The sequence below is a fragment of the Solanum dulcamara genome, chromosome 11 (assembly GCF_947179165.1).
Source record: "Solanum dulcamara chromosome 11, daSolDulc1.2, whole genome shotgun sequence".
Classification (NCBI taxonomy): Eukaryota; Viridiplantae; Streptophyta; class Magnoliopsida; order Solanales; family Solanaceae; genus Solanum; species Solanum dulcamara.
In genome coordinates, this window is record NC_077247.1 from 59,484,063 (window position 1) to 59,510,153 (window position 26,091).

General features: G+C 31.2%; 2 protein-coding genes across 3 annotated transcripts; one reads left to right on the plus strand and one right to left on the minus strand.

Annotated features, from left to right (window-relative positions):
- Nucleotides 1-9,907: 9,907 nt before the first annotated feature.
- On the minus strand, nt 9,908-15,369 carry LOC129874022 (uncharacterized). Its single transcript, XM_055949237.1, has 2 exons — nt 14,816-15,369; nt 9,908-10,158 (listed from the first exon to the last, which is right to left on the minus strand). The coding sequence occupies exon 1, from the start codon at nt 15,331-15,333 to the stop codon at nt 14,818-14,820; it is 516 nt and encodes a 171-aa protein (XP_055805212.1). The 5' UTR covers nt 15,334-15,369; the 3' UTR covers nt 9,908-10,158; nt 14,816-14,817.
- A 1,298-nt stretch (nt 15,370-16,667) lies between these two features.
- Nucleotides 16,668-22,372, plus strand: LOC129873297 (nuclear transport factor 2-like). Of its 2 annotated transcripts, none has more exons than XM_055948365.1 (8): nt 16,668-17,077; nt 18,788-18,974; nt 19,835-20,132; nt 20,215-20,610; nt 20,903-21,024; nt 21,120-21,185; nt 21,630-21,693; nt 21,838-22,372. In XM_055948365.1, the coding sequence occupies exons 2-8, from the start codon at nt 18,789-18,791 to the stop codon at nt 22,074-22,076; spliced, it is 1,371 nt and encodes a 456-aa protein (XP_055804340.1). In that variant the 5' UTR covers nt 16,668-17,077; nt 18,788; the 3' UTR covers nt 22,077-22,372. The 2 variants fall into 2 exon arrangements, with proteins under 2 accessions (XP_055804340.1, XP_055804341.1); XM_055948366.1 differs by lacking the exon at nt 16,668-17,077 and adding an exon at nt 17,934-18,144.
- Nucleotides 22,373-26,091: the final 3,719 nt, after the last annotated feature.

The window sequence follows — 26,091 nt, forward strand, 5'->3', positions numbered from 1 at the left end:
ACCGATATAATATATCATCCCGCACGCTTAGATGTCCCGTCCTAGGGCATAGACAATATAATCTATCTAGAGCTCACATCCTCTGATACCATGTTAAATAGATCTTGGGCCTAGTTAATTCAACTCCAAAAAATAACTTAAATGTGGGAGAACTTCTCAAGGCTATCATATATAAGGAATCCATGGATCTCATCCTTCACTTATGTGGGATATCATCATCTTCATTTATTTTAGTTCACAAGTTTTAAAAAGAATTCTTTCTTACGCACTCCATGCAGTCAAACGCCACACACAAATTCATTGTCCTATAGATAGTAATTTCTTGGAGATGTTAGCAAAGATTTTCTCTCATATATAAGTAGTAGAAGAAGAAATATATCAAATATGATTAAGGAATATAGTAGTATAATCTTTACTAGAAGAGAAATTAAAATAAATAAATCATGTCATGGTGATAGGTACATAGATGAAAGGGAGAGGAGGAGACTTTCCCTTAAAGAGGAGGGACCAAACTTGTTTACAATGCCCACTAAATATGTGTAGATGAAGGACCACACTATCTTCGTATTGCAGAGAGATTTTGCACGGACCAACAACTCACATATATATAACTATATGAGATAAAACTAAATTAATTGAAGGAAATAAAAAAAATAAAGAGGTATTAGGGTTCTGTTATAACTCCGAATACTACAAAATTAGGTTAGAAATTACTAAGAAAAGTAGTACTCCTTCTACCCAATTCATGTGATCATATATCTTTTATTCTTTTAATTTGCCTGGAAAAAAAGGTCATATATCTATAATTAAAATTAACTTAATTATAAAATTACTATTTTATTCTTAATAAATAATTTATAATCATAAAAATATTAAAAATTTGTTGTAGACAAATCAAACGATGTCACGAAAATTAGTTAAACAAATAGAGTATTTATTAGTTGATCTGTATAAGGCATAGAAAACTCAAAAAAAAAAAAAAAATTGTTTGCTCTGCAGTATATGAACAGGGAATTAAGAGGTATCAAAATGGATTATAGTGTAGTGGTGGGACTGTTTCACTCTTAGTCAGAGGTGTCGAATTTGAACTTTGAGTACGTAGAAAATCATATTGAGAGCGCCACTCCTAAATAGACCCTACAATGCATAATTCATATTTAATTGAGGCTTCAATATGAGCTCCACACATTAAGCGGGAAAGAAACAAAAAGAAGGGTGGAGAACATCAAGAAACTAGTAGGAACAAGTAATTAAAAAGAGACAGATGATATGCTATTTGATTATTTTTAGGTCAAGCTACGTTGCAGACGTGATTTATAGTTGCCAGATCAATGATGGCCACACTAGGCAGTTTCACAGCTACTCATCATTCATTTGAATATACAATTACTCCACTATTTCAATTTACATTTTTTTTCAATAACTCTGTATTTATAATACTTTACGTGATATATTTAAAATTATAAAATGCAAGAGACATATTAATGCATTACACGTATTTATAATTTAAGTTCACACAATTCAAATGTTTATTTTAAAAAAAATATCCAGTTAAAATAAGACGTATAGAATAAAATCTATACAGTCAGGGAATAATTGAATTTTGGTTCGATTCCATAGCCGCAAGTTCCACCGCCCCGGTCCTATATACTGAAAATAATGTTGAAATTCTTTTCTGCACCATTATCATATGCATCGATAGATAGCTAATGAATTGGATTCCGTATTCAACTTTTCTTTTCCTCTTGACGTTTAGTTATTATTATCAATGACAAATAATGTATAGGGCTGCACACCAAAATCAAATTAAAAGTGACATTGGCCAAACCATAACGACTAAATCGCCCTATTACTTGTCAGTGCCAAATTAAAAAAGTACATACGTATTACTGGCATGAGACCTACAATTGTACTATATACGCCAGCTAACCCTTGCCTAGCTCCAATGATATGAATCAATTTAAGATTTAGAGTCATTTTGAATAATTATTATTTTTAAGTTGTTTTTTTTAAGTTGAAAATTTTAGTTTTTTTAAAATCTATTTTGACTTAAAATGAATGTTCAAAAGCACTTTCTTCATTAATTCAAACATCATAAAAAAGTTTAAAAGCTATTATAACTTTAAAAGTATTTAAAATAAGTTTATCCAAACAGGATATTAGCATTGGATAGTCAGAAAACTAAATGGATAGGATACATTATGAACTACCAAGTAAATCGCTACCCTTCAAATATGTACTAAGTAGATTTGTTTTTGTCTAATGGCTTGCAAATTACACAGAAGATGTAAATAGCATTAGACAAACTCGATGTAAAGAGTTTGACCGAGAGGGTGATGGTGTTAGGTTTAAATAAGGTGTGAATTTAAAAATGAGGGGGAATCAAGTGAAAGGAAAAATGAAAAGTCATTTTACTTTTATTGATAGAACAGTGGAAAAATTTTGCCATTATATTAGAAAACATTTCTTTTAGCTTTTAAAGAGTTAAGTAGAGGATGCCCCCTCGTGCCATCGTCATTAACCAACAAATAATACAAAAGAACGAGGTTTGGATGCGCTTCTCTCCTTAAAGGGAGTTCGTCGAGGGTGAGAACGAGAATCGAATCGATTGAATCACAAAGATCTATTCACTTATATAGAAGAAGAATCGAAAAAGGAGCGGATGGTTCATGTAGCAGTGGAAGTGTCAGCCGTCTTTTATGAAGTCTGGGCTTTCGAGATCAAATCGTAGCCAAAGTCTTTTTCTTCAGCTTTGCAAATAATTGATTGATAATTTTTTAGACAAAATGTGTTTATTCTCATTATTTAATTTCCCTTTTCTTCATATTAATTTGTTGTTATTTATTAATTAATTTACAAGTTATGAATTAATTAATTTGAATTAATAAATTTGCGAAAGGGAATTAACTAATTAATTCGCAGAACTGAATTAATTTTCATAGAACTATTTCGAAAAGGACCTGTTCCTTCCGAACAAATACTTCCTACCCAAAAGACACCATGCATGTTCTAAACAGATAAGTCTTTTTTGAACATGTGAGTTAGCACAAATCGTTGGCTATAAATAGAGAGGTTTCCTCTCAGTTTTGTGCATCAAATTTTCTCCTTCTTCTGCATATATTTTTTTAAAAACAAAGTAGAGTCCTTGTGTGACTTCGTTGTTGACTTTTGAATTCGCTGAAGTTATTAAAGTGTGAGGTACAACTACTTTTTTAATAGGTATATCCATTTTATCCTGGGAGAAATAATCCACAACCTCGGATATAGTAAAGAGATTAAAAATTCTTAAGGACAAACAGTAAATTCTATGAATTCGAATATTTTTTTTATTTTTATCTTAACAGTATTTCTAGTTTATTTTTCTGAATACAGGAAATAACAGTTGTGAGGGAGAATTGAAAATGACACAACGTTAGTAATTTCATGGGTAGAAATTGATGTCGACTCTTATTATGAAATAAAAACTTGCTTCAATTATCTAGTGAGAAATTGAATCCTCAGGCTTGTTTAGTGTGGTGGCTAAGGCAAAATAATTTTGGGATAATTTTTTAGTATTCGTCAATAGCTTGTTTGGTTCTAAAGTGTGGAATAATTTATTCCAGGATTAATAATTATGATTGAGATAAATAATTATCTCTACTTGCGGGTGGAATACTAATCTCGAAATAACTTATTCCGGAATAAAAATATAAAATAACAAAAGTACCCCTTAAATCCTCTTTTACACATTACTTTTATATACATTTGTATTAAAATAACTTTTAATACCATTTATAACAACATTCACAATCTTCACTACTTGTTATTTTATGATTATATATTTTTTCATTAAAAAATTACCCTATATAAATATATTTTTTATTTATGAATATATTATACATTGAATTTATTTAATTGATCTTTATGTTTATTTATATTTTGATTTCTTTTAAAATGTTCACTCCACTATTAAATTACATATTTTTTATTAAATAGTCTTATAATCACTTGAAAATTTGTATCTTATATATCAATTAAAATAAAGATAATTTTAATATGTTACAATATATGAGTGATATGTGCTTAAATGAAGTGACATCAACGATAAAATCTCTTTTACTTTAACAAACTTAAAATGAAAGATTTATTTTTAATCTAAATAATATGGATTTTTATATTTAAAAACATATGGCATAATTATGAAAACGCACACAGAAAATTAATTAAGTTAAATAAGATGAAAAAATTATTTTAAAGAGTGAATAACTAAAGCTTGCAAAGAAAGTGTAAAAAACTAAATGAAATAAAGGGTATTTTTGTAAACAAACAACTTATTCTTAAAAATTATGCAATGCATATTATTTGAATATAACAAATCAAAAAATCAATAAAAAATTACCTCAACATAACTTATCCCATCATAACTTGTATTCAAACCAACGACCCCTTACATATCATATTTGATTGCAGGTTGACTAACCTCGTATTAAGCATATCTATAGTGTGGAGAACAAAGTTGCTTGTGGATATGTAGTACAAAGTATCTTTTGTTACCAAAAGAGAAAAAAATAATCAAGAATTGAGACTTTTCAAGCAGAAAGTGAAGATAGTAAATTAAGGAACAAAAGGTGAGAGTTTAGAAATTAATTCAGTCTGGGAAAGGAAACAAATATTGCAGCTTATTTCTTGGTCAAATCTTATCTGATTTAAATTATACTACTTATATGATATCTGGTAATACTATAAGTTTTAATTATAATATAATTATTTGTATTTTGATTCAAAAGAAAAATGACACGTATTTTAAATGATTCACTCAGAACATTTTTTAAAGGGTTACGTGGTACGATTAGTTCTAACAAAGAAAATATTTAGGTAAGTGTTTACCTAATACATGACCGCTCTGTAATAAGTATCCAACTGCTTCTTGATAGAATTGTACTCCCCCTATCCAATTTTAGGTGACACGATCAAATTATTGTATTGAATTTTACATAGAATTTTTAAATTTCTAAAATAAATTTTACATATTTAAATTTTATATAAAAAGTAGTACATATAAAAAAGTTATAATTTAAAATATTTATAAAAAGACACGAAAAAACTGCAATGAATATTTTTTCAAACTTTTTAATTTTATTTTTATTTATTAAATTTCTTTTATAAAAGTTTTATAAAAATTCTTACTTCATTCCCTCTCCCGCTCTCAGCTTCAAATAATAATTTAGATATTTTATTATTTTTTTAAAAAAAAAATTCTACCCCGCCTCACTTAACCTTCCACTTTCAAATTTTTTTCTCGTTTTATATTAGATATATACATATGATTTTAGAAAGAATTTTTTACTTGGCGCAAAACTTTTCTTAAAATAAAATTTTTATTTCTGTTATATTCGGTACGCAAGTAGAAAAAAGTATTTTTTTCCTAAAAATATATGTATACATCAAACACAAAACTAGAATATATATATATATATATTAAAAAAAAATTAAGAGCTGAGGATTAGATGGGATAGGTATAATTTATTTATTTTTAAAATAAAAATAATAACATTTTTTAGGAAGGAGTGGGGGAGGAGGAATAACAAAAATTTTAAAAAATAGAAGGACGGGGATTTGGGGGCGAGGGGGAAAGAGGTGGTGGATTGCGTGAGCAAAATATTTTAAATTTTATTTTTTAAAAAAAATAATTTCCTTTTTAAAAATGTAAAAAAAAAAAAAAAAAAAATTTAAAAAAATTATTTTTTTTAAAAAATGTACCACGATGTGGGATTCCACTGGGTTGTTGTTGTTGTTGTTGTTGTTTAAAAATGTAATTTCTTTTATAAAAAAAATTCTTTTTTGTGAATAGAAATACTTTTGTCTTTAATTTTTAACTAATATTAATAGTTTATTTAATTTTTATCAAGGTGGAATATTTAATCCATGTGGAATGTCATGTGCCAAGGTTTTTTCAAAAAATAGAGAGAGTGTATTACACACACCACTGAGGTGTGTTTCTCAAACTAATAAGTGATAATTTAAGTATGAAATTCACACTTCCAATAGTTTAGGTATCAAATTTTAAAAAAATGATAGTTTAGGTGTGTTTTTGACACTTATCTCTTATATAAACTATCATAGTAATTAATAAAGATAATATATTAACTAAGATTCTTTTGTTAGAAAGTCACTCAACTTAGGGTTCTTTTCATAGAAAATCACTCAACTAATGGTTCGTCTCACAAAGTGTCACTCAACTTTTTTTATAACCTCAAAGTTTTTATAACCCTAAAGTCACTCAATTAAAAGTTATTTTCACAAAAAGTCACGCAACTAAACTTTGTTCTTACAAAAAGTCACTTAACTTTCTTTATAATCCTAGAGTAACTCAATTATGAATATTTTACCTACAAAGTAACCGAAAATATTTTATTGAGTTTTTTCATTAAGTTATAGACATGAATCCTTTTTAAAAACCATAATTGTAAAAAATAATTCTTTAACCAACAAAGTGTTGATATGTAATTTTTTAAATTATTAATTACTCATCAGTAGAAGCATTGCATATTAATTAAAGATAATATTGCACTCAACTAATTAATTCACTAAATTATTAATTCCTGATGAGACAGCAAACTAAATTGCTATAATTAGGGAGAGAAATATTTGTATGCATATTTCTACATAGAAATATTGCATTCCAATGTCAGTAGGTTAAAAAAATTCACCTGATTGGAAATCATCAAGTAAATTTGCTTGAATGATCTATTATGTCCAGAAAAAGGAAAATTTAACTATTTCTGAGTGCAAATCAGAAAACACTATGGTCAGGCATATTTCCCTTTCGATGATTAATAATTTGTTATACAACCCATATGAAGAAGGAATATAATTGTTAGTATAATTTATTCCCACTCATTTATAAGTTATTATACGTTTTCCACTCATTTATAAGTTATTATAGGTTTTGTCATAAAGATATTTCCCTCTTTTCTACCAAACACCTCTTTCTATCTGTCGGTTGAATGAAAATGCCTCTTTTTCCAAAAGGAATCTTAATGGCACATTCAGTTAGTTATCGGAATTTTCGATTATTCATTTTGTAATCTTCTCACTCATTTTCTCTTTCCCACACATACTTAGGGAAGGCAGGATTTAACTTCCCTTGTTTGTACTTATTCAAGTAATTTCATTTTCAGTAGGGAGAGCTATAGCTTCACCAATAAAAACTGATAACTTTGATCTAAATTTTATATTTATATTTAAATATTCCTTTGATAATATGTATAAATATTAATTAATTAAAAACTCAATAAATTGCATTTTGTAGAATCCAAAACTCATGATCATAAGAGAACTAATCATATAAAAACTTCTTATGTTGTAACAATATATATATAACTTAAACTACTTGCTCTGTCCGACAATAATCGTTCATTGTTGGCTTGACATACTCCTTATAATACAATTAATAATAGGGTTAATATTACTATATTATTCTTTGAATATATTCAATTTAATGCTTTAAAAAAGTTATTAGATATTGAATAGTATTTAATAGCAAGGGTAAAATAAACACAAAAAGATAAATTATCTTTTAATTTTTCAAACTTGACAAATATTGTTGGACAACTATATTTAATATTACACAAGTAAAGATGAACGGAGAAAATATAAAATAACTCTTCTTATAGAATTAAATCATTAATGAAACAAACAAAAAAAAATTAAGAGTTTAGAAGTAATAAGGATCGAAAATATGAACTCAAAAACCAATTTCATTTGAAGCTCCGACATGTTTAAGGGTTTCCCAACTTTTTCTTTCTTTCTTAGAAGCTGTTTGGACAAGTTTTTTTTAAGCTGAAAATCTCAATTTTTCACTTTTAGTTTTTTTAAAGTTGTTTTGCTTTAAAATGAGTGTTCAAAATACTTTCTTCATTTACCCAAATACCATAAGAAAAAAAATTAAAACTATTTTAAATTAAAAATACTTAAAATAAGCCTATCCAAATAGCCTCGTATACTTTTAACATGATTCATTTAAGCTAGCTCATTCTCAAGTGGTCAAATATCATAGTATACAAGATAGAAATAACAGTAGCTTCTTTATACTGTAATATTTTTTTTAAAATATCGTATAATTAAATGATCTGCGCAGAAGTGGGGAAAATTACAGAAAGAAAGACAGAAGGTCTTAAATAGTTGTGTCTTGGGATTATTAAGACATAAGGAAATGCAGTAAGCAGTAGTTCACCTTCTCTGCTGTATTTTGCATTATTCACAGCCACTGACCCCTACTCATTCAATCTCAGTTTGATACGTCACCCTCTCCTTTTCCTTTTTTGCCTCGATATTGAAGTTTTGACTAAATTCGAATCGCGTATGGTAGGATTTATTTGAGGGTGACATAACATCATTTTCTCTATACCCAAAACTTGAACCCAAACCTCTGATTAAGAATAAAACAGTTCTACCACGGCATCACAATTCATGTTGGTACACACCCTTTTTGCTTCATTTTTAAAATTTCTTTTCACCGTCTAAAAACGAACAAAATTAAATTGCTGTCTATCACACACAATTCACAGTATCTATGACCAAAGATGAGACAAAATTTTAAAACTTAGGTGCAGTACATTAAATTGCGTTAATAGGATAAAATTAATCTTTATCTTTTTTCACACACATATATATATAGAGATATTGTTGGATCCATTGTGATAACAAAGACGATTGGAAATTACTTTAGGTTGACATTAATTCTTTCTCTTTTTGAACTTCCCTAATTATTAAAAAATTTGGCTCCGTTATTGTGGCAGAAACTTCATATGTTCCTTGATAAATAAATTTAGCAAATACTATTTGTCTACAAGGCAAATAGGCCAATCATCAAGAATTGAAAGGAGGCTCTCTTTTTTCCTATAGTTATTCAAGGATGCAATAAATCACACTACTACTTTGTTAAAAGACATATGATATAGGCCTAGAAATATGTATAATTATTGAAACATTTGATAGTTGGATTTGTACGAAAAGAGTCTTGTGTTTGCTTGAGGGTAAAGGAAAGTGCTATCTCATTTCCAAATTGGGTTAAGATGTGAGCCATACAACAATGTGTTTGTTTGATTTTTGGGGCATGCGTGATTATGTCGTATAGTGAAAAAGAGGAGAGTTTTCCCGTACTATTATTCCTTTTAACAAAAAAACACTCATCTTTCTTATTTTGTTCCTGTTCATGGCCACAATACTCGTAGCTTTACCCCAAACTTTGAGCTTTTCTACATCACTTTATCTCGTCTTTCCTGCAATTGGACCAAGGAAAACTTGTAAACGTCTCCACAATCAAGCATTCCATTTAAAAACAACTCTGAAGACATCGACTCTCAACAAGGACGTTGAGATTATTTGAGCAACAAGGTACATGCAATGCCTAATTGCTTGTATAGGTAGAAAACGCCCCTATATTTAGGCTACTACTAACAAACAATTAAGCCTTCCGTTGGATAATTGTATCGCATTAGAAATAGTTTAGAGTTGGTAATTAATAATGACAATTGATGAGATAAAAGATCACTAAGCAGTTGGCACAAACACAACTCAAGAAGACCTTTTCATCTACCTATCTTCGTTTTGTATTAGCTGGAGGGGTTTTGGTACAAGGAATTGGCTTTATTTTACATTTGGAAAACTAGCAGTGTGCATGACCTCCATTTTTGTAAGTAAAATGAATTTGCCAATTGAAATTCTCATGCTCTCCTGTCTAAATTATAGGAATCAAGAACCACCTTCTTGGTAGGGAGTTAATTCCGGTGATAAAAAAGTTCAATAGAATATGAACAATTTCAGTAGCCACAACTAAAATTGATTTCATTATTTATTGAACTCCATGGCATGATATCAGACAAAGCTGCAACACCATAACCTTTGGGAAATCAGAATCAGACTATAGCTAATCAGATGTGACATTCGACTAACTTCACTCTTTCAAACACAAGGTAGGGAATAATCTGCATAAGCTAAATGAACAAAATTATTCAACTGGTGAAACTTTTCAATCTAAAACCAAATTGCTCTGAGAATATATATCTCAACATTTTTAAAAAGGCAGTACATTTGCAATACACTTGGCTGACACTGCAAAACATCATCAGCAACGATTATTGACAGCAATTGGAGTCTTCGCCACAAGTACGCACCCTGGTAGAGAGGGAGTTCAAGTAGTTACATTTGTATGTGATAATATCAGCACACAGTTAACGAAATCAAATTCTCCAAGAAGACTAAAGAAAACAGAAATAGTTTTTTGGAAAGATAAAAGAAAGGCTACTTTTTTTCCATTATGTGGGGTTGCCACAACAGCTAACACTTTTTTTCTAGTTACCTAGACTGCAGAGATAATTTCTATGCGCAATTATTCATCCTTTAACCATTCAAATACTAAATCAGGGGGAATCAAATGCAAGGAAAGGTGTCACTGTAAACTGCACATAACCTTCACTTTATGGAATTTCAGAAACTTTTGTTTTTTCTTATATTTTGTCCCTGTAATATTAAATTGAACACCTTATTCTTGCAAACGAGGAACTAACTACACGTATTCTTGCAAAAGAAGAACTAACTTCTGGTCATTTCTTTTTTATGATTATGTCACAAGATATATGATGAACTTAAAGTTCAACAAAACTTGTGTTGCAAGCTCAATCACTGCTCAAGATTGGCACGACCAATCCAATTGTCACTTTTCAAGGTCAAGTCTAATTCAAGCCTGCTTGAGTAGTAAAGCATACCAAGCTTGAGTTTCCAAGTAACTGGTTCGTAAGACAACCTTAAAAACAACACACACTTGTGTAATCCCACAAGTGGGGTCTAGGGAGGAGAGGATGTACGCAAACCTTACCCCTACCTTTGTGAGGTCGAGAGGTTGTTTCCGCTAGACTCAACCTTGAAGAGCCTACCTACTTATTTTCTTTTTGTTTCCAACTGTAGACCAGGTATAAATACCAAGCAGTCCTTATCTTCAATGTTTTTTCCTCATTTACCAGTAGGCCACCTCTTCTCCTTTTCGTGTTGCTTCTTCCCATCAACCTCTCTCCAGCACATTTTTGTGACTAGGTAGATATTATATTAGTGTTTGGAAAACTCTATATTCCCCAGACCCCACGTTGTGGGAATTCACTGAGTCGTTGTTGTTGTTGTACTCATTAATTGGCCTAAGATCTAAATTAGAAGTGCAGTTAGCATAGATATATTGCCAGCCATATAAAGTGATAAAACAGATCCACGGTCTTACTACAGTATCAGATGCATTGCATTTATTTCTGTTTTTCTATTGTTTTAAGATTTGAGGATATGTTAAAACTTTGTAGAACTCAGTTCTTTTCTGATTATTCCATACATGAGAGTTGTAGGATTATTTTTGTTAGGATTGTTTTCATAATCTTTTACCATTTCTAGTTTGGTTAGGTAAAAGTTATTTAATTGGTTGTGGTAAAAGCAAACCAAACATGATCGTCAAGGTGCGCGGAAGCAGGCCCAGACACCAGGGTTATCAAACAAAAAAAACTGATTGTCTCGAGCTCGGGCTTGATTAGACTCGAGCCAACCTTGAGCTTATCTCTCAATGCACCAAGTGAGCTGAATCTTGGCTTAGCTCATTTACACAACTAAAGGGGCAGTAGATTTTACGGCTTGGAGGGCTAGAACCACTCACAGTCTCACACACACTGTGAATGTTCCAAGTTTATAGCATTGTTTGCCTCAACATAAGAACACCACCAAACGTGGATTCTAGACATGCTCTCAGCTGGCTTGCTCTTTCATCATCTCCAGGAGACTAGCCATAGAACGAAATTAGCTTAAAGTACCTAAAAGATCTCGATGACTACTTTAATCTAGACAAGTATCAACAGAAATTGCCGGATATTACTATATTTACATAGACAAAGTGATCAAGATGCAACCATCATGAAATATGAAAATTCTATCTATGCACCCTGTTAGCATGAAACTGAATTATCTCAACTGAATTTTAACCATTTTTTAGTTTCTTTGTTATTGTAGCTAACATCTATTTGTTTTTGTAACTCAGCATCTTCTTGATTCCAGCAATGAAAAAACTTATTTCATAAAAATAAACTTATTATCGTTTCATTAGATTTAAGATTTGCAATTCCGTACTCGTCTTCCTTTCTACCCAATCTCTTGACCTAAGCTTAAGTACAACAAATTATAAATCTCATCAGAATGATAGTCGCCATGTCAACTATAATGTTTACATTGATGAACTGTTTTTATAAGGAAAAGCTACATGTTATAAAGATACATCGAGATAACTTTTTTTAACTGACCGAGTGTGGTCAAAGGTGGCTTAAGCCCTGAAGTGAGGCACACAACATGTTGAGCGCTTCACCTTGCTTAATGTGCGCTTCAATGTCGTCATCAAGGCTCTAACACATACTTTTCCTTACCAATTAGCATCTCCGGGAGAGGCCACACTAAACAATTGATATTTCACTTTATCGTAATTTTTTCAACTTCTTTGTCCATATATTTGTTGTTCATGCTTATTATAATTAATCTTGGACTAAACATTTACATTTGTACTTCTTTTCCATTCGCGCCTTTTATCATTAAAGCTCACTTTATTTGTGTTTTGCGCTTACAGCCCCAACGGACTTTGGAGCCTTTTGCGCTTTTCGCTTGTGATAACACTGAACTGATACGTTAGGAAAGCTGACTAGAATAATAAACCTCATTTTAACAAACCTCTCTCACTGTTACCTATTGACACACCTGAATCTTCTTCTTCAACCCAGCAAACAAAGAAATAGACAACTACATGATTGCTAATTCGTGCTCAGAGATGATCTGGTGCTTTAAGACAAAAGAAGAAAAAATGCATAATATAACGTCAAACTAGTCAATAACAAATAAATTATGAAAAAAAAATGAAATTAAGCTAATCCCGTTTCAAAACCTTATCAACTAGTGCTATTTCGGGTAGATATTAAGTGATACCAAAGATGAAGCCAATTTAGCAATTTTAAGTCTTTCTGGCACATGTGGTTTTGTAATAGCACATTATTTATGTGTTAAAAGCATCAGTTCTGGTCAAATTTGAACGGAATGTTTAATTGGGTAACATAAACACCATTATTATCAGCTTTAATTTGGTGTTTTCCCATGTAAAAAGGGAAAAGGAAAAGACTTGAAATTTCTAAAACGGTTGGGACTAGGGGTTTCCCGCCAATTTGAAACAAGGACAACCGTAGAGGGGAGGACATAGAAAAGAAAAAAGAAGAAAAACTGGAACAGGGGTCAAAGGTGCTCATGTCAGTAGGGGGAAAATGGGAGGGCGCGTCCATCAAAAGCTAAGTATTGGAAAGGGTAGCAAGGAAGGAAGCAACCATCATTTGGAAGAACCAAAAAGGAGGCAACAGTAGCTCAATCTGGAGGGCAGAACAAATGGGAGGCAATGAAAAGGTTATTAGAAAGGAGCGACCTTTCAGTTGGAGAGAAGGGTGGTTAGGGTGCCACTAACTACAGAAGGGCGAATGCAGAGAAGGATAGACACAGCAACTACAAGGTCTTAGGTAAAGAAAGGAAGAAGCTCCTTTTAGTTAAACATTCTACAAACTTTGGCATATTTTATTGGTCTGTCAACTTTCTTTTCTACTTTAAAATGGAAAAATCCATTTCTAAAAAGATAGAGTGAATGAGAAAAATAAGGAATTGGGAACCGCTAAGGAAAGGGGGTTGAATAAATAGTTGAGGAGTGAAATAGCTTTTTGAGGATAGAAAACCCTCATGATTTTAAATTTATAATAGAATTGCATGTCTCTTTCAAATTTTAGGTTTCCGATGTGTTGATTTACTTCTTGTGATTTATCTGATAGACACCCAACAAATATTCCAGAAAAGAATAATGCTCAAATTGCACAAACCTAGCTACACAGTAGGTCCTTTTAAATCTAATTTCAAGTAAGCCCCCCAAAAAGCATATTTCTGAAACCTACTCGACATTATCATTATAATCTGCTACCAAAGTTTCCACTACGTGCCGATTTATCTTCCCACAAGGAGAGGGATGGATAAAAATCTCGTCAAGTGCTTAAAACATCAAATGTAATTAACTTTCCTTCCCAAAAATAACTCTGCTCTTACTAGTTATCACTTGTTTCAATTAACTCTTAAGCATCATCTTCAACATTTAGTACTCGAAAATATCACAAAAACACAACCTACATACCATCTTACACCTTGTAGGACTTCCATATGTCACCTACTTTCATAATCAACCAAACACTGCAAAATGACGTAGAAATGTTTTCCATGAAAAAAGAGCATTTTCCTCCAAACCAACTGCGCTCCTAAAGTAAGACTGGATACTACATCTTCAGATTACATGTCCCGACTCCTTTACTGAAGACGAACCAAAGAACCGCCAATTCAAGACAAATGACATAAATCCCCAACAATTCTGATCGAAGAGAAGCTCTAAATTCCTACTAAATCAGAACACCAGCTATCCAGCTCAAATAACTATCTAATGAAACAATGAGGACTTAGAGAACTCTGAATTTGTGCCTTAAAAGCAAATTACTTATCAGTATCGAATGAAATAGGTCCAAATAGAACATAGTACAAAAGGCAAAGATAACAAATGGATACACGGTTGAACGATTGATTGATTATTCAAATAACAAACTCAATTTCCAACAATGATAAATATTAAACGGATATAAGAAAAACCCTAAAATCGAATCCCAATACCTTCATTTCGAGGAATATTAGTAGTTCATCCCTGTAATCCTCTATCCCCAATTGTTTTCTTTTAAAAAAGGGAAAAAATTACCTTCATTTCTGGTAGCCACCACCAATAGCATTCTCATCCTCTTCAACCTTAGCAGTCAAATAAGGCTTAGGAAAATCATTGACATCAAACTTGTACTCCATCCTCATCTTCTCAACATCAGCTTTGTTGAGGAAGGTGCGTCTGATTGGAGGACGGTTACGTCTCTGGTCACGAGAATAGTACTTGATGTCGAAGACGGTTTCAGGATCGGATGTGGGGACGATGGCCTGAGATTGGGTAGTGGCGGGACAGAAGATTCTGTACTCCGTTGCCTTGGGTACAGAGGATAAATACTCGGGGCTTGTTTGGGGTCCAGTGAACTCCCATGGCTTCTTCATCAACCGTTTTAGGGTTTGGATCATCGATTTGCCTGACGAAGCCATTGAAGAAATTTGCTCAATGGGATCTGTTTGATTTTGCGCTTTAATGTTATGTCTTGCACTTGGGTAGGGATATTTGGACCTAAATGGCCTTGCTCGTTTTCTTTTCTCAAATGTTTTATTTATACCTTTTCTCATAGCATAATAAATTGAAAAAGAAAAAAAGGGTACTACAAAATTTTAATTTTTAAAAATCAACTAGCAAATTTTTAAAAGCAAAAGTTCGATTTTCAAACATTTTAACATGCAGAAAGAAATATTCATATAGCGGTAGATTGGTGAAAGTTCAATCATAACTTATTACGATCCATATTATGAAATCTATAATTTTTTCTCATCAACTAATTGAGAATTTAATTATTTTAAGAAATCATTAAATATTGACATGACGCAGTAAATAGACTTGGTGCACATTTTATTTTTCAAAGACAGAGTAACATAATAGAAAATTTAGAGGATAAGTTCTTTTCTTACAAAAGAAAAATATTAGGTTAAATGCTAATATTTAGGGATTTACGTGGTATGATATATATCAAATTTCCTATCGAGATTAAATTAATATCATAGTTTTAGTATTGTGATATTTAATATGCATTTTTAAAAAGTGGTGTTTGGTATTGATATTTGATATTTATATAAAAATATACCAAATATCATATTGAATGTATAGTTACATATACGGAAAAGTGTCTAAAATGCCCTTGAACTATTGGAAATGGTACAAATCTATTGGACCTAAAATGCCCTAGACATCCATCTTTAGGTCCAAAAATGACATTTACTTTAACGAAAAAGGGCATTTTAGGCCCAATATATGAATGAAGGTCATTTTTGTATCATTTTCAATAATTCGAGGCATTTTAGACCCTTTTTTATAATTAAAATTTTGTTAAATAAATTTTAATTTATAATTAATTTTAAATAATTAAATTGTAACAAAATTTTAATTAAATAAATTGAATATTTTTTTTAAAACACGTGGCTGCTATCTATTGGGCCTAAAATAATTGCTTATACATTTAAACTTTGACTATTGTATCTTGATTGAAATTTTTTGTGTGTGAGTGGTTGACAAAGAGATTACTTTTATTTTCTTTTATATATTTTTATATGAAGGTGTTAGTATTATATAATGAAAATGTTTTTCCAAAATTCAAACTCATAATCTTTTATTATACAAGTATATGTAAATCAAAATTTATTGGAAATGAATCAAGAGTAGGAATTCTACGTTGCTTAGAATAATTTTTTTTTATATTTATTTAATTCATGTTAAGTTAAGATTTATTTGTTTTATTTCATATAAGGAGGTTTTCTAGTCCTAGTTAAATTTGATTTGTTAGTATTATAAATAGAGGTGACTTATTATATATTTTTAAGATAGTAAGATACAAAGAATTTTTGAGTTATTAAATAAATTCTTGTATCTCTTTTCTCTAGCGTAATTACGTTCTTTTATATAATTTTTGTTGGATCTTTTACTTATACATATATTAGTATGTTGTATATTTTTATTTCCTTCAAAATTGATCAAATAACAATTATGGTAAAATATCAAAATCAAACTTGAATACTAAATTACGCACCAAATTAAATTTAACATTATAATAACACCGTAACCAAGCAAGCCCACCCCGTACTCGTATCGTTTCATCAAAGTTTGAAGCTCTCCGTCTTTTGTTTTAAAATAAGTAAAAGAGAAGGGTAACATTCGCTTAATTGTCAGTCCCTTTCATCGGGTTAACTACATATATATTTGCTTCCGTAAAACTCTTCACTCAAAGCGCGCGCGCGCACACACGTTTCTCTTTTCGACGCAATCACTCACTCAAATCTACAAAATCTATCCTCCTTTCACTGCCTTCCATATCTTCCATTTCAGGTAATTTTCTTCCTTAATTACACTTTAACTGTTTGAGTTTCTATTTTATTTAATCCTAGTATCTAATCTATCCCATCACAATTTTCCTAGTTCAAAATTCGTCCTGTTTCCTCCTGATCAGTGCCTACTTCTTAATCATGATTAATGTCCAAGCTTATATCATTAACTATTATAGTATTTTTTTGGATGTTGATTTAAATTAATCCTGTTTGATTGGGAATGTGGTTGATTCATGGTTGTTGTAAGTTGTTGGTGACTGTTTGTTTTTTTATTGTGAGACAAGGCTTTATAGGTTGACAACCGAAGGCAGATCTGTTAATTGTACCATCTTTTGAGTTCTGCCAATCGTCAAGACTAATAAAAAATAAAATGAAGAGAAATGTAACTTTACCTCCTCGAACACAATGATTTCTCAGAACTGTTGATGTTGTATTTATGAATTTATATAATAACTTGAAGTTAATATATAGTAGTAACTTGGTTCACAGTTAGATATTTATATATATATATATATATATATATATATATATATATATATATATATATATATATATATATATATATATATATATTGTGAATTTCTTAATACAAATACATGGTCAGATCATAAGCTAATGGATTCATGTAAACTCATACTTTATAGGCTAGGTTTCCTCTGTAGTGCCACTTATCCTCAATGCTACTACTAGTTCTTTTGTGTTTTGTTGATTTGTAAACCACTCATGATTTTGACATAGACATTTTTGTTCTTTATTTGGAGTGTGGTCGTCATCGCTCCATCTTATGTAGTCTCTTATCTCTATAGCCTTGGGAGAATTTTAATTTTTTCCGATAGAAGTTTTCATTGCCAAAAAGATCTATATAGGAAATACCAATCAGTTTGGGATATATTTTAGTCATGTTAGTACTTGCCTTTTGCCCTATCAGCGATTTTATGCCCGTAGAAAATATAGAGAACTTTTAGCATTTTTTATTATTTTTCTTTATTATTGCATTTCCTCCCTAAATTTGATATGTTTTACTTGAGCCGACTATCGGAAACCATCTCTCTACTTCACAAGGCAGGGGTAAGGCTGTGTACACATCATCCTATCTAGACCCCAACTGTGGGACTACAGTGGGTTTATTGTTGTTGTATAATTATTGGTTTAAGATGTACTTAAATAGAGAAACATGGTCAGTAACATATTCATAGCACTGATCCAACTTGTTTGAGATTGAGGTGTTGTTGTAAGAATTTTTCTCGACTTGAAAAGAATTTATAAAAAAAATGAAAAAGTCTAAATCACTGGAAAGAGTGGCTAGCTTTGTTTCTGAGGATGCATTCTTCTCCACTTTTATGTTGTTGTTTTGAGGTCTTAATGAGTCTACATTAGGAGTTAGTTCTCTTTTTGTGTAACTAAGACTTTTATTGATTTTTAGGTATACCCTGCCTGCAGAGTCATCTGATTTTGGGATTTAATCAGGATATGCTAACATGCATGATTTCTCAACCTCAACCCTTGATTAGTTTCTTCTTAGTAATGTTGCTTTATTATTTCAGACTATGAGCTACTATGTTGTGCTTCTCTTTTCCTTTGAGACTAACATGCTCTGTGGTATTTTGTCTTATCAGTACATATTTTTGCCAAGCTGATATGTTTTACTTATTCGCATTACACATCAGGGGTGGTCTTTTACTGACTATTGTCTTGCCAAAATTTTGTACAGAATGGCTATGGAAACTACAGCTTTGCCTTCTGCCCCTGCTGCACAAGTGATTGGAAATGCTTTTGTTGAGCAGTATTATCAAATTCAACACCACTCCCCAGAGTTAGTATACAGATTTTATCTGGATGCGAGTGTCTTAAGTCGCCCAAATTCTAATGGTGTGATGACATCCGTGACAACAATGAAAGTGAGTATAACTGCAATTTTTGTTCCTTCTACTATACTAGAGGACTTTTATGAATAAGAAAAAAAATAACTATTGTCTATGGCTAATACAAACTTTTATCTACTGTTGGTCTAATAACATAGTAGGTGAAGGTCAATAATTGAGGGACACATTTGGACTTCTCCATAGAAGAAATAGAAGACTATAAATAGATTGTAGAATCCTGAATCTAGTGTGACTTGGTATTAGTGAAGAACTAGTTGCATCTGGATGTGGAAGCACAAGGAATTGGACAAATGGTAAACTATGTATAGGACTTAAGACCCTAATCCTTGAGTAGTGTTATTGCAAATACTTGTACATCTTTGACTTTGGTTCACGACTGACAATATGAATGAAAATGAACCACACAAATAGAGTAATTGAACTGCTAGACTTTTGCAGTTGCGAGTCACTTTCAGAAATTATTAAGATGTATGAATATATCGCTAAACCCGTCAACTCTACAATATCTTGAAATATCCAAGGTGCTAGGTTTAGAGCTCCTGAGCTGGCATTTAAATGATTTGCAAGAAATTTCTTGTTCAAGAAATTTGGTACTCCATCTAATACTTCTAATGCTGTTCAAAATGATCTTGGAGGTGGAAAGTTTGATTTATCTTCTGATGGAACATCCAGAAACTTGTATTTTGCTGGGAGATTTGTCATTTATCGTTTCTCTGAAGTTTTACTATGAGAAGAAACCGTGCAAAATAGTGAAGTGCTTTGTGTATTTTTTTACCTTGCACCTTGTTCAGATATTTCTCGTGCCAAGTTTGCAATATAAAATGAAATTTGATTTCTTATCCCAAATGCTTACTGATTTTTCCTTATTGGAGCAGAATATCAATGACATGATATGCTCATTAGGCTACAAGAACTACAAGGCAGAGATAAAGACTGTAGAGGCACAACAGTCCTATAAGGATGGGGTGATTGTATTGGTCACTGGATGCTTCACTGGAAAGGATAACACGAGAAAGCAATTCACCCAGACGTTTTTCCTTGCTCCACAGGACAAAGGGTACTTTGTTTTGAATGATGTTCTTAGGTATGCAGAACAAAATGAATCCGATAATAGTTCAGAAATGGTTAATGGGGTCAAGGATGTACCACCCGTGCCTTTGACGCCTGATCCAGGTTGGATATTTTGTCTAATTCCACAACTTTTCTTCTTTTTCCTTTTCAAATTGCTTATTTGTCTTTCTTGTTCTGATTCTAGAACCAGTTCATGTGCTTGAGCCACCGAATCACAAACAGCCTAGCTCTCGTGCAAAAGAAATTCGAATTGTTGAGGAGGATGAGAGACTAGTTGGTGATGAAGGACATATTGTGGTGGGTGCTGAATCCCATAATGAAAACCATACTTCTGAGAATGCAGAACCAGCTACTTCAGTTACCCAAGAAGATGCTCCTAAGAAATCTTATGCATCAATTGTAAGTTCTCAAACAAAGAAAGGGCCCACCAAAATCTATGTACCCTCTAATTCAAGAATGGCTCCCGCAAAGGCTGAAAAGCAGCCAGTTAAGTCAGTAACGAAAGCTCCTGCTCGTGAATCATCAATTCCTACTGCCTCTGGGGGTACTGCACCTGAATCTAAAGATGCTCAGTACGGAGGTATAATATCGAAAAATTCTTGCACTTGCATGATAATATATCATTCCTTACTTTCATTTGTGAAGCATCCTACTGGGATGCTAAATTAGGATAGAACTTTCATATTTGATTTTAGGACGTGGCGGAATGCTTAAGTAGATGACTGTTTGAGGTTCTCTTCATACTATGGGTCATTGAATCTACTTGCATTATCATATTTGACAGTTTATCCATTGGCTTCGTTTTCTTATTGCTTACAATCTTATTAATAGTATTGTGCCATCTAATTTTTACTTACTTTTGATTCTTCCAGCTGAGGGGCACTCCATTTATGTCCGCAATTTGCCTCTAAATGTTACTCTTGCTCAACTTGAGGTTGAATTTAAGAGATTTGGACCCATTAAGCAAGGAGGCGTACAAATTAGAAGTAATAGGGTTGGTCCAGTAACCATATTTTACACATTGTCCTCCTCTCATCTACTTAATTTTATAGATCTTTAACACTATCTATTGATTTCCTGTTTTTGCAGCAACAAGGATTCTGCTTTGGGTTTGTCGAATTTGAAGGATTGAGCTCCATGAACAGTGCAATACAGGTTTGTCCCCCGAAATCTTTTTTAGAGGGGCCACTTCCATGTCAAGTTAAAATCTGTCCAGCATCCAGATCGTGTGTTTGTGCGATGAAGTGTCAGATTGAAAGAAATTCTAGATTTTTAGGAATCCATAATTTGTTGTAATTTATCGAGTCATGTAAGATGTCCTAAATAGAATGGAATGGATCTGGAAGATTGATATAGCCAATTCCAACTAGTTTGAAATGATGACATAGTAATTGTATAATTTGATAAATTTCTAAGCTAATGAGTTTGCATTTGATGATAAGTTTTCCTCCCTCCTTTCTTAGTTATCTTGATGCCTGAGGGGATTAAGTATTTTCTTTGCCCCATTTTATTTTTTTATTTTACGTTAAAACATGCGTTATTATGGCTATCGTTACATCCTTCGGTACCATGGTTTAATGCACGGATTCTTTGATTCAGGCATCACCTGTTACCATTGGAGGTCTTCAAGCTGATGTTGAGATAAAGAGACCTACAACTAGAGGTCAGTTTACAGACTTAAACCAATAAATTAGTCATTAATTTCTCCTCATGGTCTTTTATTTTTACTGTCAAAATCACTTTTGTTGTTTGGACTATAACTTCTTTACATAAATGATACGTCTGCATTTTCAATATCCTATTGCAGTTGGTAGCGGGAGAGGTCGTTTCCCTCAAGGAAGAGGAGCAGGGTACCGAAATGACAATTTCAGGGGCCGTGGAAACTTTACTGGAGGTCGAGGTTATGGTAGAAATGACTTTGTTGGAGCACGTGAGTTTTCAGGGCGTGGAAGGGGTCAAGGAGGACGAGGTGATGAAGGTTACCAACAAGGAAGAGGGAGAGGCGGGCGGAGAGGTGGCCTAAGCCAGATTCCTGCTTCAGGATAGTTTGGGTGGACAAGTTTTGTGTGGCAAATTTTGACCGACTTGTTTTCTCTCAAGCTTTTTAGTATTGGGCATTTTTTCTAACAGATTTTTGGTGTAGGTAATTTTATGTTTCACAGGATAGAGCTATGTAACTTGCAGAACTTTTAATGTTCTTTCTAACTACATAAGAAAAGGCTTTTGTGTATAAGGTTTCTTTCATCTGCTGAATCATTGGAGAGCCTAAAGTAACCAATTTAACTGTAAAAGTCGTGAATTAATGTGAACATATATATCATGCAACTATATTATTTACCCCATGTTTGTTCACTTCTTAATACCCCTCCCTGTAGAAACTATAGAAAAATTATTTACAATCTTGTGCAAAACTATCGTCTTTCTTGCTTCATTAATGGCTGCAACATGAAAAATTTCAGCAGCTTCATCACAATGGCTTGACATATTACTCCATATTTCCATTGGGAAAATTCTAAAATAAGTTAATATTATAAGACGTTATTTGAGAGTTGAGAACAAGTCTTTGAAATTATTTTTTTAAATATAAAAAAATATCAGTTACTTTTTTTTTTAAGCAGATCAAATAACTTCAGCAGAAAAGAAATAACTTCATAATGAAAAACTAGTACTCCTTCCGTTTAAAAAGGATTGACTTACTTTCCTTGTTAGTCTGTTTCAAAAAAAAATAACTCATTTTCTTTTTTGGCAACATTTTAATTTCAACTTTTCACGTACCAAATAAAACTAGGTCATTATTTTTGAACGGATGAAGTAAATACTTGCTTCTATTATTATTTATATACCAAGTCAATTCAAATTATTGATTAGCGATTTAATTAAGTAAAAGTATAGTATATTAATCAATTAAATGTTAGAAGTCTATATACTAATACAACTATATGCATCTATTAATAGTAAATACCCGAATAATGTTTTTTTCTTTAAAAAAAACTATTGAAAGCGTGTCGAGCTATGATTTGGTAGCACACAAGCAATTGTATGAGTATGAATATTAGAAGTATATGATCGGAGCAAGTTGCTCTATTTATATCTTCAAATGAGGCATCGCTCTTTCCGCTAGCCACATCTATTTTTCCCAAACGTGTTGTTTAATCATATACATCGACAAAGGAGAAATACTACTTACTAATTAATTAAATAGAAAAGTATAACAAATTATCTATTTTGGGGTGTGGGATTGGGAAAATTGTGTACATTTCGATTTGTGACAATTGATAAAGTAGCACGCAGCAACAGTAAAAAGATACCAAATGCATTTTGAAATTTTTCAAAAAAATCGGCTTTCCATTTAAACAAATCGAACAATCTATTACCTCCTCCTACACATATCAAAATTGATTTTTTTTTCTTGGAAGTTCAAGTATGGTTATGTTCGGAAAAAGTTAAAAGATTTTTTTGGTTTTATTCTAATATAATCAATGTACTATTCTCTTAAAATTATGAGATTCGTTTTATCTTTGACTTTTACTTTTAAATTTATATTCTTCAATTGTAGTTTTATTATTTTGAATGTCGCTAATATTGAGTAAATTTTATAACTATTTCGAGTAAAATAGTTAACTGCCGATAAGCAAAAATACTTTAATTATGGATATTCCAATAAGCCTCTTCACATCAGATATTTACTTTTCACTTAATAAGTAATTTAAAATCGTTTAATTAATACCATTTAAAAAATTCTCTTATAAAAATATTGAGCTCGTACATTGAACGGATTTTGAGTAATAAATATAAGGCAGAAGGAGATTCTCCAGGATGTTGGATATTTATTTCTTCATATATAGCTCGAAGGATAGTATAATGCATTCGGTAGGGTTACCTTATATATGCTTCGATTTGATCGGTTTATTTTAAGAAATTTGTATCATACTATTTTTTTTCATTACTTAACTATTATGAATAATTAAAAATATTTTTTTGGAAACCGTCCCAATTTATTTTGATTACTCTCGACATGATTCAAAATCCATTATGATAATAAATAGTTTTATTAATATAATGCATAACTTACGAATTCATACTATTATATATTCGTTGCTTACAATTTCTACCGGAGAGACTTGTATACATGCAATGCTCACACAAAAAAATTTAATTTCCAAGGTAGAGAATTTAATAACGCATGCAGCTTGTGTACTACTTTCGAACCAAAATCAAATATTTTCCTATCTTAAATTTCTAATAATAGAAAAACATAATGTGTAGCATGACTAGAAATTTTTGGACAAAAACATAAACTATATTTGACTAATATTTCAAAAATATAAAGGGAGGGAGGAAAAAAACATACCTCGATATATAGCTTGATGCTGACAATTACCGGAAGATTTTTTTTCGCTAATTGTAGTACGTAGTAGATTTGAGTGTGATTTGTGTCACATCTAGATCTACCCAAGACTCAAAGCTTAAGGTAAAAGAAATTAATGTTCCATTGTTTTTCAAATTAATGTATATTTATACGTGTCAACTTATTACTTATTCATGTTAGATATAATAGATTTTCAATTTATTAAGGACATATCTTAAATGATATATAGTAAAGATCGAGAATTATAATAGATAATTAGTAAATATCGAGCGTTTTCTTTCTTCCTAATAATAGAGTAGAGTTCTAGTCTAGAGATTCTATATTTTATTATTATTATTACTCGATTTCATTGCTAGTCTATTTCAGTTATCTCTAATATTTTTACTGTCAATAATTTTCTTTTTAATATTTACATCATCATAGCATTTTACAGATTATTGCTTTCCTTGACTTCCATGTTTTGCTATCTAGGATCAAGTTCTTAGCGAACTAAAAATATGTCATGTCTTACTTAATTATGTCTATTCAATTTTTTTTCTGCTGTACCTATATACCTTACAATCGGTGAAATAAGGTTTACCTACATTTCATTTTTTTTCATACTCTAATTATAGGACTATTCTAGAGATGTTTTATATATATATAATAAAAAACATTACTTTACGTATTTGATAGAGTATAAATTAATAATTTAATTTTAAAAAATTAATTAAAAAAATCGTTTACGTGTGTTGGGTCGGGCCGAGCAAGTTGCGATAGTTATTATCTTTATCTGACAAGAGTCTAGCACTTTTTCCACTAGCCACGTCGCTATTAGCAACTTACAACTTGCAAATTGATCGAGCTGTTGTTATCCAATCATTTAGCGACACGTATACTACAACCTCCACGTTTAAACGTACAATGAATTGGTGAAAGAGCAAGTTGTAGAATGCAGGGTCCACTATAGATCTGTTTCTTGATTTTTATCCTTAGCGTATTTTTGGGAGATTCTTTTTGGACCACTTGCTCAATATAATCATAGATTCTTTTTTTTTTTTTTGGTCAATCCATGTTCGTATTGAGATTTTAATTAAATTTAAATTATATATTATAAAATTTATTTTGAAAACATATGATATTTTCAATAAAATTTTCTTTATTTAAATAATATTAATTTAAAATTTGTGATTAAAAAATAAATAATTTCATCACTATATCATAATCTCATAATTCCTTTTACTCGTGTGCCTTTCTTTTCAATTTTCCCATCTCACTTTTTTCCCCTTTTCTCCTTTTCTTCTCTCTAAAGAAGGCACCAACAACTATCTAACTAACATTCTTGGATTCTAAAAACTTACATTCTTAACTAGTATTGCTTTCATAAGTGAAATGATAATGTGTCAAATCTTATTTATATATATATTTTTTTATCACTTCAACTTATGCTGTATGAAAAAATAAACTTAAAAATTATTTGAACTCTGTTTTGCGATTATTTCTTTCATAATTATAATATGTGAATCAATATATATACAAGCATTAATGCACTATTCTATTATAATTATCCATCAAAATTTAATCGGGTAAAGAAATCACTTAGTTACTTTTAATGTTGTTGGAATTTAAGCCTTAATATTCAATGCATCAAACTTCATTGACCATTTATAAGTTTCGCCCTCTATATTTGTCTTATGATAGTCAAATTTTTGT

Excerpts from the sequence above, each read along its gene's own strand:
- LOC129873297 (XM_055948365.1), top strand. The coding sequence starts at position 18,789 with ATGGCTATGGAAACTACAGCTTTGCCTTCTGCCCCTGCTGCACAAGTG. Across the intron at positions 21,186-21,629 it reads CCATGAACAGTGCAATACAG|GCATCACCTGTTACCATTGG; the intron begins GTTTGTCCCCCG and ends TCTTTGATTCAG. Across the intron at positions 21,694-21,837 it reads AAAGAGACCTACAACTAGAG|TTGGTAGCGGGAGAGGTCGT; the intron begins GTCAGTTTACAG and ends ATCCTATTGCAG.
- LOC129874022 (XM_055949237.1), bottom strand. The coding sequence starts at position 15,333 with ATGAGAAAAGGTATAAATAAAACATTTGAGAAAAGAAAACGAGCAAGG.